General features: G+C 43.4%; 1 protein-coding gene across 6 annotated transcripts in view; it reads right to left on the reverse strand.

Moving 5' to 3' along the window:
* Positions 1 to 15,500, reverse strand: part of NUP214 (nucleoporin 214) — a 44,152-nt gene extending 28,652 nt beyond the window's left edge. For 4 of the 6 annotated variants that reach the window (XM_068413991.1, XM_068413987.1, XM_068413988.1 and 1 more), the window contains exons 1-17: positions 15,422 to 15,500; positions 13,651 to 13,846; positions 12,656 to 12,807; positions 12,195 to 12,399; positions 11,639 to 11,709; positions 11,232 to 11,295; positions 10,404 to 10,507; positions 9,709 to 9,815; positions 9,013 to 9,079; positions 8,319 to 8,442; positions 6,266 to 6,427; positions 4,715 to 5,171; positions 3,156 to 3,334; positions 2,415 to 2,506; positions 1,701 to 1,790; positions 1,174 to 1,323; positions 778 to 936 (exon numbers count right to left, since the gene is read on the reverse strand). In XM_068413991.1, coding sequence (XP_068270092.1) covers positions 778 to 936; positions 1,174 to 1,323; positions 1,701 to 1,790; positions 2,415 to 2,506; positions 3,156 to 3,334; positions 4,715 to 5,171; positions 6,266 to 6,427; positions 8,319 to 8,442; positions 9,013 to 9,079; positions 9,709 to 9,815; positions 10,404 to 10,507; positions 11,232 to 11,295; positions 11,639 to 11,709; positions 12,195 to 12,399; positions 12,656 to 12,807; positions 13,651 to 13,846; positions 15,422 to 15,463 — 2,421 coding nt within the window. In that variant the 5' untranslated portion in view covers positions 15,464 to 15,500. The remainder of the gene's footprint in view (positions 1 to 777; positions 937 to 1,173; positions 1,324 to 1,700; positions 1,791 to 2,414; positions 2,507 to 3,155; positions 3,335 to 4,714; positions 5,172 to 6,265; positions 6,428 to 8,318; positions 8,443 to 9,012; positions 9,080 to 9,708; positions 9,816 to 10,403; positions 10,508 to 11,231; positions 11,296 to 11,638; positions 11,710 to 12,194; positions 12,400 to 12,655; positions 12,808 to 13,650; positions 13,847 to 15,421) is intronic. The other 2 variants (XM_068413989.1, XM_068413990.1) reach the window with 2 other exon arrangements.
* Positions 15,501 to 15,679: the final 179 nt, after the last annotated feature.

Raw genomic sequence — 15,679 nt, forward strand, 5'->3', positions numbered from 1 at the left:
AGACTGTGAATTAATCTAAAGAATCCAGGTGAAGATTAGAGATCAGACCTAAAAGAAATTACTTCATGTCAGCTGATTCCTAGTAACTGTCTGTCTGCATGCTCTTGACACCTACTGTAACAAAGATGACATTCATTTATGTCTTCAGCCTACTAATCACACTTCTTGAGGGGAACTTATCAGTGTATAAAAGACCAAGCATCGTTTGTAGGGCACATTCACTCTGTTTTGCTTAGAGTTAAATAGCCCTCTCATCACCAGACCTGTAACAAAAAGAGTGCTTCACCCCTAGTTTCTTTCATGTCTTTGAAAGCCTCTTTATGTACTGCTGGTTATTTTCCTTTGTGCCCCAGCTTTCAGAATATCATTTAGCTTTATGCTCTGCCATCCATGAAATTAACCACACAATTCTGTAAGTCATAATAAATCATCAAATCGTTCCATAAGGCACTTGCTGAAGATAAATATCATTCCAAGAGCTCTTCCACAAAGTGTGGGAAAAAAATTTTCTTTTGACTGAAATCCCTGAGCAAACACTACAGGCTGAGAAGGAACAGGATCACTGCACATGGCAACAACACAGAGGAGCTTTACGAGAGGATTTTCAGCATGTCTTGCAAACTCATGGAAGATAAAACTCTGATCACACTTTTACTAGACTATGTTGAAACAGCAAATACCTAGGATAGAACAAAACTGCTGGGCACTTGCACACGCAAGCCTCAGTTTTATTTTATTCAAAACTCTAGACTAGAAGTTGGCTGACATGCTTCATACCTGAAGCTGTGCTTCACTCTTGGGATCCAAAGGTTTCTTATAGAGCAAGTGCAAATACCCCAAGCTATGATTCCGTTCATTCTGTTCTCTAGCCTCTTCTACCCCTGCAAATCCCTCCAGCAAGGTTGTCTTCAGAATACTAATATCTCCATGAAGTGACTGCAAATAGAACAGATGGGACAAGGATCAAAGTAACATTTTTTCATTGCCATCTCTAGCACAGGGGCTTCTGCAAGTGTCTGCCTGAAAACACAAATGCAAATGTCACCCCCACATTAAAGCAGCATAGTCAGATGTTACATCTACATCAGCTCAGCTACAGCAGGTTAAGTAGGAACATCAGGTGAGGAACAGTCATTGCTGAGGAGTTAAACAGTTGGAAGATACTCTGCTCACCTCTGTTGTCTCTTTAATTTCCAAAAGGAAGGTGTGAAGATCACCTGACTCAGTAAGCAACATCTTCATTTCCTCTGGAGTACCCACTTGGAAACAGGCTTTGGAAGTCCGGGCCTTCAGCTCCTCCATCTCCTTTTGAAAATGTGCAATCTACGAAGTCAATCAGAAGAAAGTGCAGCCACTGAAACACAGCAAGGTCTGGAACAAATGTTGCAGCTCTTGGATAATGTTTCCACTACACCATAAACACCTGCCACTTTGCAGCCAAAGCAGGTAATTCTTCTTGAACGTTAACAGAAAAGAATACTCAAGTTTTCCAGCACAGCAACTGAAATTAAAGATGACTGAACAGGATGCACAAACACCAATTACAAATTAGGCTGATTATCTTGGGAAAAATTTCCATTCTGATTCCTAAACTACTGACAGACACCATCAGAACATAAGTGAACTGAAAACAAGTGCCTGTGTACCTATACAGTGGTCTTACAGCTTCTAAAATGAAGACAACTGCTTGAAAATCTCACCTCCTCTCTGATTCCTGCTATGACAGGGTCTGAATCCTTCCACTGGTGGGCCTGTTTCTCTAAAGCTGTGCTGGGGAGTGCTGATTTGCCCTGGAAGAAAAAAACAACAACAAAACAAAAAAACCCCACAAAACCCAAAACCAGTATTAGGGATATATCCTTAGCAACAGGGAGCCTAGAATATCAAAAAAGGCCTGCTGTTAGAAACTCCATTCAGTCACCAGTCACCAGGGAGACAATTATCATAAGCATAAATACTAGTTCCACAGTAAACTAAGACTGGTATGTGAATGTTTGAAGGGCTGCAGACCAGCTGGAGATACATGGCTAAAGTTTCATGAAAGCAAAGGAAATTTTTGTGTGTTGCTCTGCATTATTGCTTTAATATCCAACAAACTTGGTGTCTCTCTCTCAATACATAGTCAAGGCATCTCTTGACTGCTTATTAGCTAGGAAAGCTGTGAACTCCCATTTCCATACCAACAAGAAGAATTAGCTTCTACAACTCTGGTCATGACAATGTACATCAGACACAGCTCTCTAAAGACATGCATCGAGCGTAGTTTCAGTCCCAGAGTTTTGCTACTATTTTAATGTCAAAAGCTAGCTAATTCTTTAACCTAAGAATAGTCATTCAGTCCAATGAATTCTAAGCAATTCATGGGCCATGTAAAAACATTCACCCTCTAAAGAATCCACTCATTTTCCCATTACCTGAGTAGAGCTTGGCTTTGCTGCAGAAGGGGTGAGTTTGGCTGTCTTCTGTAGTAAAGAAGCTGAAGGGATATTTTGAGCAGGACGTGCTACTGGAATTTAAGAAGAGAAGCAGTAATTTATGAACTTATACAAAGCTTGAGAAAACAGGCTGTGATCAGAGACAACCATAATCACTGCTGTCAAATCCAAAAGCAACAGTGCAAGAACACACCTCCCTTCGGTGCTATTTTACTCCCACCAAATTTCTCCGCTAATGGCAATAATTGTCACTCTCCAATATCTGGCTGTACCGCTCCTGAAGAACCTCAAAACCCCCAGTCACGCATTTGCTAACAAATGAATGCTATCTAATTTAAACTCGCTCGTGACCATTTTGAACCCTAGCCACTCCAGATGCAAGACAGGCCACTGATTTGTGTGACTGCCCAGAAACATTCATCATCAGGGCTGTGCTACAAAGCACTGAAAATGCCAGAACTTCTGGATGAACTTCAGAAGCTGAATATATTCATTTCACATATGTCTCCAGGGAACAAAGTGCACAAATGGAAGAACAACTCAGTTTCAGTACTAAGTCCATCACATCATTACAGTGTGCAAATCAGGAGGTCTGCTGCAACAGTAAAAGCAGCAGGAAAAACAAGAAAGCAAGCAGCCAAATGAAGCTCACTATGTCCTAGAACTTTTAGAACATTGTTTGTAATGCATTAATCCCAACAATACGCATCAGACTCCTACCTGTGGTGGGCACGGGGGTTGAAGCCTTCAGTGGCATGGCAGGAGAGGCTGCAAGGGGTGTGGACTGGCTCAGAGGAGAACCTCCAGAAGCAGTTTTTGAAGTGGTTGAGAATGAAAACATTGTGGAAGTGCACTGACCACTGCTGCTAGTGGGAGAAGAGGTGTCTACAGCAGTGAACCTGCAAGAGAAAGCAGAACGTCTTTCAGCTCTGAACAGGTCCTGGCTGTTTCCCTCCATCCAAAATGAAGCACTAAGTTCTGATGAACTGGCATCCTCTGGGATCAGCCACAACTCAAGCTCCAGATAAAAAATTACAAGTGTAGCTTCTGGAGACAGTGGGAAGGAGCTATTCAGGATCATTTCTGAATACATGAAATGACAAAGACTGCTACCATAGACTCACACAGTGAGCAAAAGCCAAATGCCAGGAAAAGGTACTGCCCTGCTTCAAAATGCACCTCATCATTTTGCACCAAAGCACCAACTATAGCTAATTGGAGCTGCCCTTCAGTGCCATCCTTGCAGCAAGGCTCAAACAGAAATTCTGCAAGAGAACATGAACTTCCATTCATCTGCAAACTCAGGTCCTCAAGACAGCCAAATTAAATATTCAGCCAATTCACAAGCATATCATTTGCTTTATACACAAAATATCAAATTTAAAAACCCGTAAGAGCTATCATCAGATCCTGGTGTAGTAAAGATTTTTCTAATTAAAAAATAATCATCTGAACCATCACAAATTTCTTCGGATGCATTTACATGAAAATTGCTCTCCACAGAAAGCAGCTCCAATTAACATAGCTCTGTGTTTTAAACCATTCTTTCTAAAAAAGAGAGCAAGTTTCAGGAGTTGGAGTGAAGAGTGGGTATATGAAATTTGAGAACATTCACCACTCAAATCCATTTTGCATAGTTTCTAATCAATATTAGTTTTCTTTCCGCTGGCATGAACAAGCTTTGAAGAATTCAGATCCTGTGTTCAGTGACCAAGGGTCCATTTAAGAACAAAACCAAAAGGTCTGGCACCTTCTCCTAGTGCCAGATGGAAAAGAAATCCATCAGCTATGGATACAGCTTCCTCTCAGCTCTGTGAGTTACTCTTTAGGTGGGAGGTAAGAAACCTTCAACAAACAAAGAAACTTGTGCTATCACCACCACACTAAACCAGTCCTAGGCATAAAGGATTTAAAATCCCAGCATTCCCCAAGAGTCTTTAACCATGATTTGCATCAAAACAAGGCATGGAATTACCATTTGATGCCTATGAAGCAAAGAGATGAAAAAAACAGGTCTCTGACAATTTGGTAAATTTTTGGCCTTGACTGATATTTTGCCCATGAACACAACCTCTAGCATGGGAAGCACTGAGGGTTTTCACAGCCAAGACAGCTATGTCTGGGATAAAGAGAGGCTTCCTCTGTGCTTTCTTGGGAGCATGGGGAACAGCTGTCAGGGCAAAAAGCCAGAAACCACCTTCACAACTACCACATATTGTCCATACCTGGAGCAATTTAACAAGTATCCAGACACTGCATTAACTACTCTATCTACTTACTTCTCATTGAGGTTCACTTTGACTGAAGAAGCTGAAGGGGCAAAAGATGACTTCTGTGCAACAGGTGTTGTGGAGAGTGGTGGCCCAGGTGAGCTGTCTGTAGCTGGCTTAAAGTTCATGGAATTAAACGAAAAGGAGGTGGCAGTAGCTGTAGTGGTGCCTACAGAAGGAGCAGGAGTCACGGATGTCTTAGGAGAATCAGAGGAGAAAGAGAACGTTGCTGCTCCAGCCAGACTGGGAGCCAAGGTTTGCCTGGAGGCATCAGCGGCAAAGGGGTAAGGCAGAGTATCACTGCCCGTAGCGCCAGGAATCTTCACAGTTGAAGGCATAAAGGAAAAAGCAGCTGCTCCACCCGCTGCAGGAGGTTGACTTGAGGCAGGCACAGTAGGAGCAACACCTGGTACTGTGTCAGGCTTTAAAGAAGTTGCAGGAGTGGTTGGAGCTGTGGCAGTACCTCCTGCAGAAAGACAAACGGGGAAGGAAGAGACTCATTTGGCTGCACTGACTAATGGCAGAAGGTATTGCAAGGCCAAATGCTATTTGATGGGGACAGTTCAGCACTATCTCGCTCACTGGACAGACGATACAGTGAGGAAGAGAGATGGCAGAGCCGGGCTCCCAGTCCCCAAACCCAGTAAGTGATACACAAACTGCACAAAGTCCAAGGCACGATCAATACTACAGTCTGTCCAGATTAATGCTGTCTGGAATTTCCTGTGAAAAGGCTTCACCTTTCTCCATTGATTTTGGTGAGGTTCCTGCCCTCTCAAATAAAACAGGCTGTCAGCATGCAAGCCAGCCAGTGCTGCAGAGAGGCAGGCTGCCAAATAAAAGCATTCTGTTTGGGGAAAGAGAAGCAAATTTGGGCTTAGGGAAGTAAACGGTGGGTTTCCAACTATTATTGCGTGCATGCAGACAAGAAATACAATCAGCTTACCTGCCTACCCCAGCATAGGCAACTGCCTACTTCACACTGCATATGGCAGCACCTATATAACTCAGATAAAACTACTACTGTGCACCTGCAAACACAATTCTCACAGTGCTGCAGAAAGATATTGTTTAAATAAGCTTTTGCTGCAGCCAAACACCTTAGTTCATATCATGGCCTCCTGTGGCAAAACATATGGAGGAAAACCATCACCTCTCTGAAGCACACAGACCATGCCCTGGGTCTGCATAGTGCTTGGTCCTTGTCCCCAAGCAGAGCCGGCCATCACTGCTGCAGTTCCAGTCATGCCCCGCAAAGCTGGGCAAAGGGCCTCCTAGAATTGCTTTGGCCCTGTTCCCCAAAGGTTGACTGCACAGTAGAGTCTAAGTGCACAGTCTGCAGGGTGCTTGAGATCCCCCATAATGATTAATTTCATACTGATGCGCAAAAGACAGAACAGCCCTGGGAGCACAAAACACCCAAGAACTGCTCCCTGTTATCATTATAAAGAAAGAGATATATTTTCTGTGACCACATACACGTCTGACTACCAAACTTACAGATGAAGATGACAAAGATTCACAAATGCAAGTGTTTCCCTAACCCAGCAGAGCACTTACCTGCCGACTTTGGAACTCTCTCCCCTACTAACAGCAACGGCTCCGGGGTCACAATAAGCGATCTGACCCCCGGGTTCTGATTGATCATGTAAAAAGGGCAGAGCACACCGTCCGTAGAGAGAAGGATCAGAACTGGAGCTGGGGCAAGGGTCTTCTCATCACCTGCCAGAGACCACATAAGTAAGTCCTGCAGCCAAAGTTTCCTGTTCTGTTCCTACTGGCATTGGCACCTTCATGTGACTTGATTAGCACAATATTTCTTACGTTTCTCCCTTCTTGCTTTCACTTGCATATTTGTTCCTTTGCTTCTCCATGAATGCCCAATTCTCTTTTTTCCCTTCTTTATTCCTTCCTATCCCCAACTTCATGTTTCATAAATTCATAGATGAAGGGTTATTTTGAAAACCAAATGTAATCTCCTGAATGACAAAGCCCAGCTTTCACCCATGAATTCCTGTGCCAAGCTTTTTCATAATTTGAAGCAGTCCCTTTTCTTCCCCTATACGCTGCTCCCTCCTTCAATCCTCTACACCATTCAGCAATCCCCACATTCCATCGGGTCCTGTCACATCATTAACATTCATATACATAAAGTACAAAAGAGAAGCTTTTTAACTTTAAAGAAAGCCAACATCAAACAAACATCCTGATGATCTGAACCTCTGATATAAAATACTCGCATTTTGCGCAGCTGCAGCTTTGAGCCTAGAGTCTGCTTCCGTTCAAATATTCTCAGCACAGTTAAAGGCTCCAAACCACTCCCTGTATTTTTAAAAAATTTTCTATAATGGTTTAACTGTGCTTAATTAAACAAAAAAAAAAAGCCAACAAATCCAGGATGCAGGAAAAATTTGCTGTAATCACGGTGCTTTGTTTGTCGGGCAGTGCAGTGGATGGTGATGTTTTTCTACCTATTGGTTCTTCAGGAAAAGAATGGTAGGGAAGGGCAGCTTCCACATGGGAACAAGCTCCAGGACAAATGAGGTTTCTTTGCAATCCAAACTTGCTGTGAATTGCAAAGCTAATTAATGTGCAGCCAAAACGGAGCTGATTGCACTCTGTGAGAACACAGAGAATGTGTTAGCAAAAATCTTCTCCAAAAGCCTTTCTAAAAACTCTAAGGCAGCACAACCTGGTCTTAAAAAAAGCTGTCCTGACAGATTCCTTAATCCAATAACTGTATAGATTAACAAAGAAAATGCTTCAAATTCAATTTTGCATTCAAGTACAAAGTTTGACCTCAATTCCCTACTGTAGGTTTTCACTCAGGTGAAGTTCTCAGTTAATCGGCACCCTCCTGTGCTCCTCAGGAACTCTTGACTGCAGTACCTTCCGCTTTGCCTGAAGGCATCTCTATTTCAATCTGTCTCTGGGTTTCAAGGGAGAGTTTTCAGAATTCACTGAGGTACTACACAATAGCTCAGATGTGTCTTCAGCTTCAGCCCCTGACAAGGTGGCTCTGAAGAGCCTCCAGGCAGCAGGGAAGGTACAGCAACAATGCAACTGGCTATATGTAGGGCACAGCAGGGTTCAGTCAGTACAGGCCCTGTGCTTTAATGCAGAATTAAAACCTATGCATTCACCTCGATGATCTTTGCTTTTTCTGGCTTTGAAATAAACCCAGCTTTTCCTGTAGATCAGTGCAAATGTACTTCACACAAAACAGTTCTGCAAAACGACATACGCTACAAGAATAAAGAAAACCTCACATGCTGTCTGAAATCCCTGGTGTCAGAATATGACTCCTTTAAACTCACTATTATCCTGGCTTTGTGAAACACAGACATAACTCAGGTGCTTTGTTTGCCATGTCTGTTAGCATAGTATCCCAGGCTGCTGAAAGCTCTGAGGAAGAACTGGATTTAACACTTTGCCATTTGAATCCTTACACAGAAGTAAGCCCACATGCGCTGTGGGCTTGGTATAAAAAGGCACAATGGATTCTCTGTGTCAGTATCCCTTTCAGAACAATCTAGAACCCTGAGAACCAGGCTGTCCCTCAAAAATATCTCATATATTGCTATTATTGGACTATTCCACAAGAAAGACTTACTGATTGGGATAGGCATGTTACTGGTGTAGTCTACAGCAACGCCAACAGGCAGAGAGTCATCGCTGTTATCTGTCACAGGAAGTTCTGCTCTGCTGGAGTCCTCCAAAACCCACGATTCCCAGGTCTGCAAAAAGTAAGATTATTATTTTTGACTACTGCTTTCCTGTGATCAGCCTTCTTCAGAACTCTAGCCTACTACAGTTGAAAGATAAGACTACAACAAAGCTAGAGAGCATCTACTTAAATTTGTCAGATTAACAAATGCCAGAAGTATCAGGGCCCTTCACAGACTTGTGTGACTTCTCACACATCATTGCATGTCAGAGTTAAGGTCAGACAGTTTTAATGTTTAACTTTAACTGATGACCTCACATGAATCATTTTATTATAGTGAGCTTGACCAAATTTTGAGACTGCCAAGTGAATAATGAAAAATAGACTTCTGGTACTTGGTTCACAACATACTGTGTTTCTGTTTATCCCTTCTCTTTTGTGTCACTCAGATCTCTTGTTCGTCTAAGAATCAAGTTTATCTTAAGATTCTGTACAACTTACATGTAAAAAGAAAGGGTTTTTTGTTTGGCTTTGGGGTGTTTTTTAAAAATATTCCAGGACTTACAGGGGTTATACTTGCCTAGATTTTCAAGGAAGAGGAGGTCCATATGCACAAATGCAACAGAAACAAAAATATTACCTGATCCCCTTGCCTGGCAAGAATGCTGACTTCTGTGGAAGCTGCTGAAGCCGCCAGAACTAGATCCCTGTAAGCACGGACACAAATAGGTTAAAAACAACATAACAATCCACAGCAAGGTCCCCAGCTCCACAATTCATTATCATGTATACAAATTTGTAACTAGGAGTACAGTTACAACAATATGAAACTGACTTTTCCTCCCAAGATGAGGGAAACATGATTTGCTACATCAGTGTAGAACGTTTTTTTTTTCTTTAAAACTAGTCACCAGGGGTTGAAACCCTTTGCCAACCAGTGATTTGAGAGCCACTGTATCATCATAAATAATGACGGTCCAAGTCAGGTAGCTGAAAAGTTAGGAACAGCTTCTTCACACAAGATACACAACTAAGCGTGACAAAAGATCATGCTCTACCCAACCTGTCGCTTACAATCTCAAGGGAAATTGTTACGACAGATTTTAAACAATAATATGTATTCTCACCAGACAAATGAGTATGTTGGGATGGAGATAAAGCATGCAGGAGAAATTAGCTGTACTTACACAAAGCATTTGCAAAATAGTAATTTCATTTGTCCTGTACTCAGGTATTACAAAGTTTACAAAAGGAAGCAACACAATACACTGAGAAGCACTGATCACTCAGACACACGTAACAAGGGAAACACTTTGCCATGATTCCTGCCACTCACCATTCCTCAACGTAGTTGAGGAAGTAATGATGCTGTCTCTCTGTGCAGCTCCCATAGCAAGGCTCCATGAAATTCACAAACTTCTCTGGTCGCTTCTCTTCCTTTTTCTGTAAGGCCAACAATGATAATTTACCTTCCAATGCAGAACTCAAGTAATCTCCCGTAAATATGATTGCATCAGGGTACAACAATAATTGCCACATGCTTCAAGAGAGAACAGGCATCATGAGACCACTTGAAGAACAAAGAACAAAGCAAATAAACCAAAACCCTCTTCCAAAAGACAAGAAAGAGGTTACCAGGGAGTTTAGATCTCACAACCTCCCCAGCAATAAATAACCTAATACTAAATAAGAGCATATCATCAGGCCTAAAAATCTCCCTAAGCTAAACAAATAAAAAAATATATCAGGACTCTACATCAGTAAGGTTTACTTCCCAAGTGTTTACTTCAGAGACTAAAAGTCTTCATGTCATAATTTGATCTCAGCAAAGAATAGGTTACTGATTGGTTTTCAAGTGGATACTACTCCCTCCACTCAATCCTCCCCAACCCCAAAACCATGATTTACAGTAGTAACAAACTCAAATTCTATATGATGTCAATGTGAATAATAAAAGCAACTTGCCATTGTAATAGACAAGTCAAGAACAAGCAACAAACATTTCTGTTGTTTTGACTTGCTGGCACTTACGGGCAATACGGCCATGACCACTTCTGGAGGTGTTTCCAGGGTCCCATCAGCTGCTGCATATACAATAGTAAAGACATATGTGCCAATCCACAGTACATCCAAAACTGAAAGAGAGGGAAACAATTACCTCAGCCACAAACACTTCAGAATGATCCTTCCTTATATATCGATTTTAACTGTGCACAGCACACAAAAGTAAATGACAAACAAACAAATGAGGAGTCACTAACTTCTAAACTACCAAGATAAAGAATTTCAATGATCTGTCTGCAGAACATCAATCTTGTGAAGGGGAAAAACTATTTGATCCCAGAAATTTCAAACACAAACCAAAAGAATGTATTGATTTGCTTGACAGTATCACAGGCAAGACAACATCAGTGTTTCCAAACATGGATGATGTTTTGGCATATCCAAATGAAGGGTTTCTGCTTTCCTAAACTTACTGCTTTGACATTTTATTGAAGAGTCAAAATTATGAGATTAAACTCACACAAAATATGAGAATGGGATTTATATCCAGAAATCTTCATGCTAAAGGGAGATTATTTGTGACAGTATTGTCTATCACACCAGTGAGTGAAAAATAGCTTTTAAAATGCATATTTACAACATTCTAGAAATAGACAAGGACTCTGGCTGACTGGTAATTTTTCTACGCAACCCAGAGATAAAGCATATAATAATTTTTTCCAAATATTTAAAAATCACAGTGTAATTACGTAACCAGTCCAGTACACAGCTGCTATAACTAAAAACAGTATGAGGAGGAATGAGTAAAAATATTTTAAAACAGAAAACAAGTTAAAAAGAAATAAAAAGATGTACCTTTAACAGGATTGTCCGAGTCATAGAAGGGAGGACAAGGGATTACTTTCTTCTCCTGCAGATTCTGCAAATAAAGCTACTCTTAAATACAAAGAAAAAGCCAACCAACAAACAAAGCTAACTGCAAGTTTTGCAGAAAGCCCAGAGAACTGTTTTAGAGCAACTCACCTGCTCATTAACACTCATCATGTGCCACTGAAACCATGACTTTTCAGTGGCAGGTGCAAACCTTAAACTAAACCCAGTATTGGTCTAAGACACTTCAATACTACTGAGGTGCTTGGGCAGTTTCACACGGCTCATACCATGTGCCACCTGACCAAATTCCATAGCTTGTGATGCAAAGAAAATAAAGCATATTGCAAACTAGTGATTAGACATAAGGCCTTACTAGCAACAATACTTACAGGCAGATATTGCACCACGGTGCCATTTTGCTTCCCTACAGCCAGTTGTTTTCCCTTTGGGCTCCAACACACTAAGCAAGAAAGAGAATTTCATTAGCACTAAGGAACTGGAGAGTTACAATGCCCCATAAAAGCACGACCAATAAATTAAAACCACAATTTTTTTCCCCTGGAAAAAAAACATGGATCTGAATTAAACAAACAGGGAGTCATCCAGTCACAGAGAAAGCAAGACTGCACAGATGAAACACCAACAGATGACAACTCTTATTCACATGCTTCCTTGGAAATGCCAGTCAAGCCTGAGACAGCACAAACCACAGGTGAGCACATTCAACTAATTCACAAGATGCAGCTCCTCCAATCAACTGGGAAAGAGAAGTTACATTGCAACACATTTTCTGAGTCTTAGGGAGTTTAAATCCTTCCTTTTTGTAAAGGATTTTTTTTTAAGAAACCTCCTCCTCAGACAAACAGCCTGCCTTTTCACACCTATCTATCTGCTTCTATTCTTCAGTGTCTGACATTCTGTATGCTATCAGAGGCTGCCACTCACCAGATGTAACAGCTACAGAGGAAGGCAGCGTGGCATACACTTTCACAGAGTCCGTGACCTGCAGGACAGAGATGCTGCCATCGGACAGGCAGATGGCCACCATGGCGGGACTAGCAGGGTTCCACTTCAGGTCGTTGACCATTGCCGCACTTCCCGAGTCCTTGGCCAGTTTGTGATAAGCAAATGCACGTTTCTGCTGTTTTGCCTTTTAGGAAAGACAAATACATAAGATGGTTGAAGCTGAGCACAAAACCAAGTTCTCCCAAAGTCATAATCCAAAGCGGTTTTGACCTTCCTATAAACTAATGACTTATAAAAATAAGAAGCAGATTTTGAGTTTACTGAACAAATCATTTACAAGACATCTCCCACAGAGAAACACAGAATCCCACCCGAGGTATGCTTCTCCTCCTGCTGTAACTTGAAAAAAAAAATTAAAAACCAATTTGCATATGTTTTACCTGATTTAAGAATGTGCGGACATCAAAAAAGCCAATGAAGGAACCAATCTCACTGGACATCATACAGACGGACAGCGTGAGATTATCACAGCTTAGAGCCAGGTGCTGCACAGGAAACTTCATGGGAACTAAGGTACTCTGAACATTCTCCACTTAAAAGACAAAAGGAAAGGAATATAGAATGAAGGGGACAAATTTAAATAGCAAGAACTGTTCTTGTAAAACAATACCGTTAGAACAAGCTTATGCAAAAATCACCAGTCCTATCAACAGCAGTTGTCAAAGCTAACATGTAGAAAACCTGAGTGACAGCAAACCCCTTCATCTCTATCAATACAGTCCCAAGACTTGCCAAATTCCTAAGAAAAGAAAATTCCACCTTCCTTCCTCAATAAGCCAGAGGAAAAACAAGTGGACAGATTTTTGGTTTTACTTATGTATACACATGAATACCTCGGGTGGTACAGTTACTAAGGACAACAGGAGAATGAAAACCATTTTGCACTTAGGTGTATTTTGCACTTAGGTGGTGGAACAGCGATTGCTTTCTCCCTTGCAGGACAGTCGTTTAGTCAGAGTGGATAACGCAGTGCAAGAACTCTGTCCCTCCACTCACACGCATCCCTGCGGCATGCACAGGTTCACAGCTCAAAGACTGGCTATCGAGACAGTGTGTGGCTGCAAGGAAGGGGGCACATTCTCCGTTAGGGAAAGTCAACCTCTCTGTATGGCACTGAGCACAGGTGATCAAAGCTGAATGACACATGAACAGCAGCTAGCACAGAGCATCCTGGTGACATGCTCCCAACAACTGTACTTCATTTCAACTAGAGGTACCGCAAATACCGTTCCTGCCTCCTCACACAAGAAAACATGGTAATTTCAAATGCATGAAAGAGCATGGCAAGGACTGTATCAGAAGCCAAGAGCTCCATATCATAAAAACCCATGTAAAGCTGTCTCTGCAAAGACCATGAGACATTAGTGTGCCTTACCAATTTTATTGGGATCTTCTCCCAGCTGGTTTTGCATGAGAAGATTTCTAGTTTGAAAGATCTGCAGGCTGGTTCCTCCACCAGCAAAGACCAGCCCATATTTGTTAGACACCACAAGGAGACTGGAGCGCTCTTTGGGAAGATCATCCGGAGCATCAAAGATGCGGACCTTCTTCAGTGCCCTGAACTGAAAATCCTGGTGGAAGAGAGTTGAGAAGTAGCTGTACATATGCTGGCAAACAGGAATAGTTTACTTCAGTCTCTCTCAAACAGTAAGTTGAGAAGTCTCTGCACGAGAGCTGCACAACACTGGCCAAGGCAGAGTGCACACCCATGCTGTCACAGGCCATCCCATCACATTTTCTGTATCATCTAAGAAAGACTGAGACCACACCACACCTTTTCCATTGGCTGAATGTCTCTACTACCCAGTACCTATGTTCATAAAACTTGTAGGAGTTGAATCTGTCTGGGACATCTAACCTTCTCAGAAACACACCTCAACCAGCCAACGGATACATAAGAAAAGAGAAGGGAATAAAGCAGAGATACAACACGATTAAACAAAACTTGTTGCTGCAAAGCTGCAAAGTACACATCTGCTTAGATGCACCTTTCTTTGTTGCTGTAATTTACGACACACTGACCAGATACAGTTATTCCTTCCACCCACCCCCAGTCATTACTTTGTATAATTAGACTTATTTTTTGCATTCGTTTCTCTCATAATTTACATTGTCCTTTTGTGAAAAGAGGAAGAGAAAAGCAGAGCGACAGAGAAAAACTCCAAAAAACACACACTGATTTAAGAAACAGCAGTTGCACTAGTACCATGCAAAACAGAGCTTCCCCTTAGGAATGAGTCTCTCTTCCCAAGGTGCCAATTGTTGAACATAGCACTGGATCTAATGCCAGCAACCAAAATCAAGCATCTGAGTTCTATTTCCAAATTATTGCCAAAGCACCGAGTAATTACATTCCTGTAACCTGAGGAGGCTGAAGAACTCAGAAACTCCTACAAAACAAACAGCCCAACTCCCTCGTTTCTGAAGGTGCCTCAGCAGAAAGCAGCTGCACAAAGATCCACGTGGGCTGCAGGAATCCGTCCCAGCCGGTCCCTGCTCATACAGCGTCACAGTAACACTCCCGGAGACGCAGCGATGGGCTAGGCTGGCACCACACAGTTTACACTGTCCCATAGCAGACAACCACACGTGCTGTTCCCAAAAGCAAGGGAAACGCCTCGCACAAGGCACGCTGACAGGAGGACTTGTAAACACGTCACTCCTCTCCCAAAATAAAGTTCCTCCAACTCTCACATTCTGCCTCTCCTCCCCCGGGCGTTACCAAGCCCCCCTGCATCACAGGCCACGCCAGCCCCTCCCTCTTCCACTCCACAGGCTTGTGCCAGACTCTGCCGAAAAGTCCCCAAATGCGCCACAAACCCTCAAAGCTGCCTCAAAAGGCCGCCGCCACCACCCGAGCCAACACCCCACCACCCCCCCGCCCCGGCCTGTCAGCCCCATGGCCAAAGCCACGTCCCTCCCACAGCCTATCATCCCCCACAGCCCAGGCCAAGCCCTCCCCAGCCCCGTTCCCCTCACGGCCCGAGTCGGCCCACACACACACAGCCCGTCACCCCCCCTCCGGGCCCAAGCCAACGTTCCCGGCGCGAGCCAAACCGCCTGTCAACTCCCCCCCGGCCCGAGCCAACCCCCCACCGCCGCGGGCCGCCCCCTCACAGTCCACCTGCTCTTCCCGCGCCCCTCACCTTCATATCCCGCTCCGGGACCACGTCCGTATCGTCCCCCATAGCGGCGTCGGCAGCCCCCTAGGCCCGCGCCCCTCCGCCGCCCCCGCTCACCGCCGGGAAATCCCCGCGCGCACGAGACTGCGCTCACTTCCGCTTCTGCCGGGGCCGCTCTAGCCACAGCTCTCGATGGTACGCGGCGGCTTCAGTCCTCCAGCGGGCCCCGCCCCCGCGGAGACGGGGCGCGCGGGCAAACGGCAGCCGCCCGCGGCGGGGAGC

Source organism: Nyctibius grandis, chromosome 16 (genome assembly GCF_013368605.1).
Source record: "Nyctibius grandis isolate bNycGra1 chromosome 16, bNycGra1.pri, whole genome shotgun sequence".
NCBI lineage: Eukaryota > Metazoa > Chordata > Aves > Nyctibiiformes > Nyctibiidae > Nyctibius > Nyctibius grandis.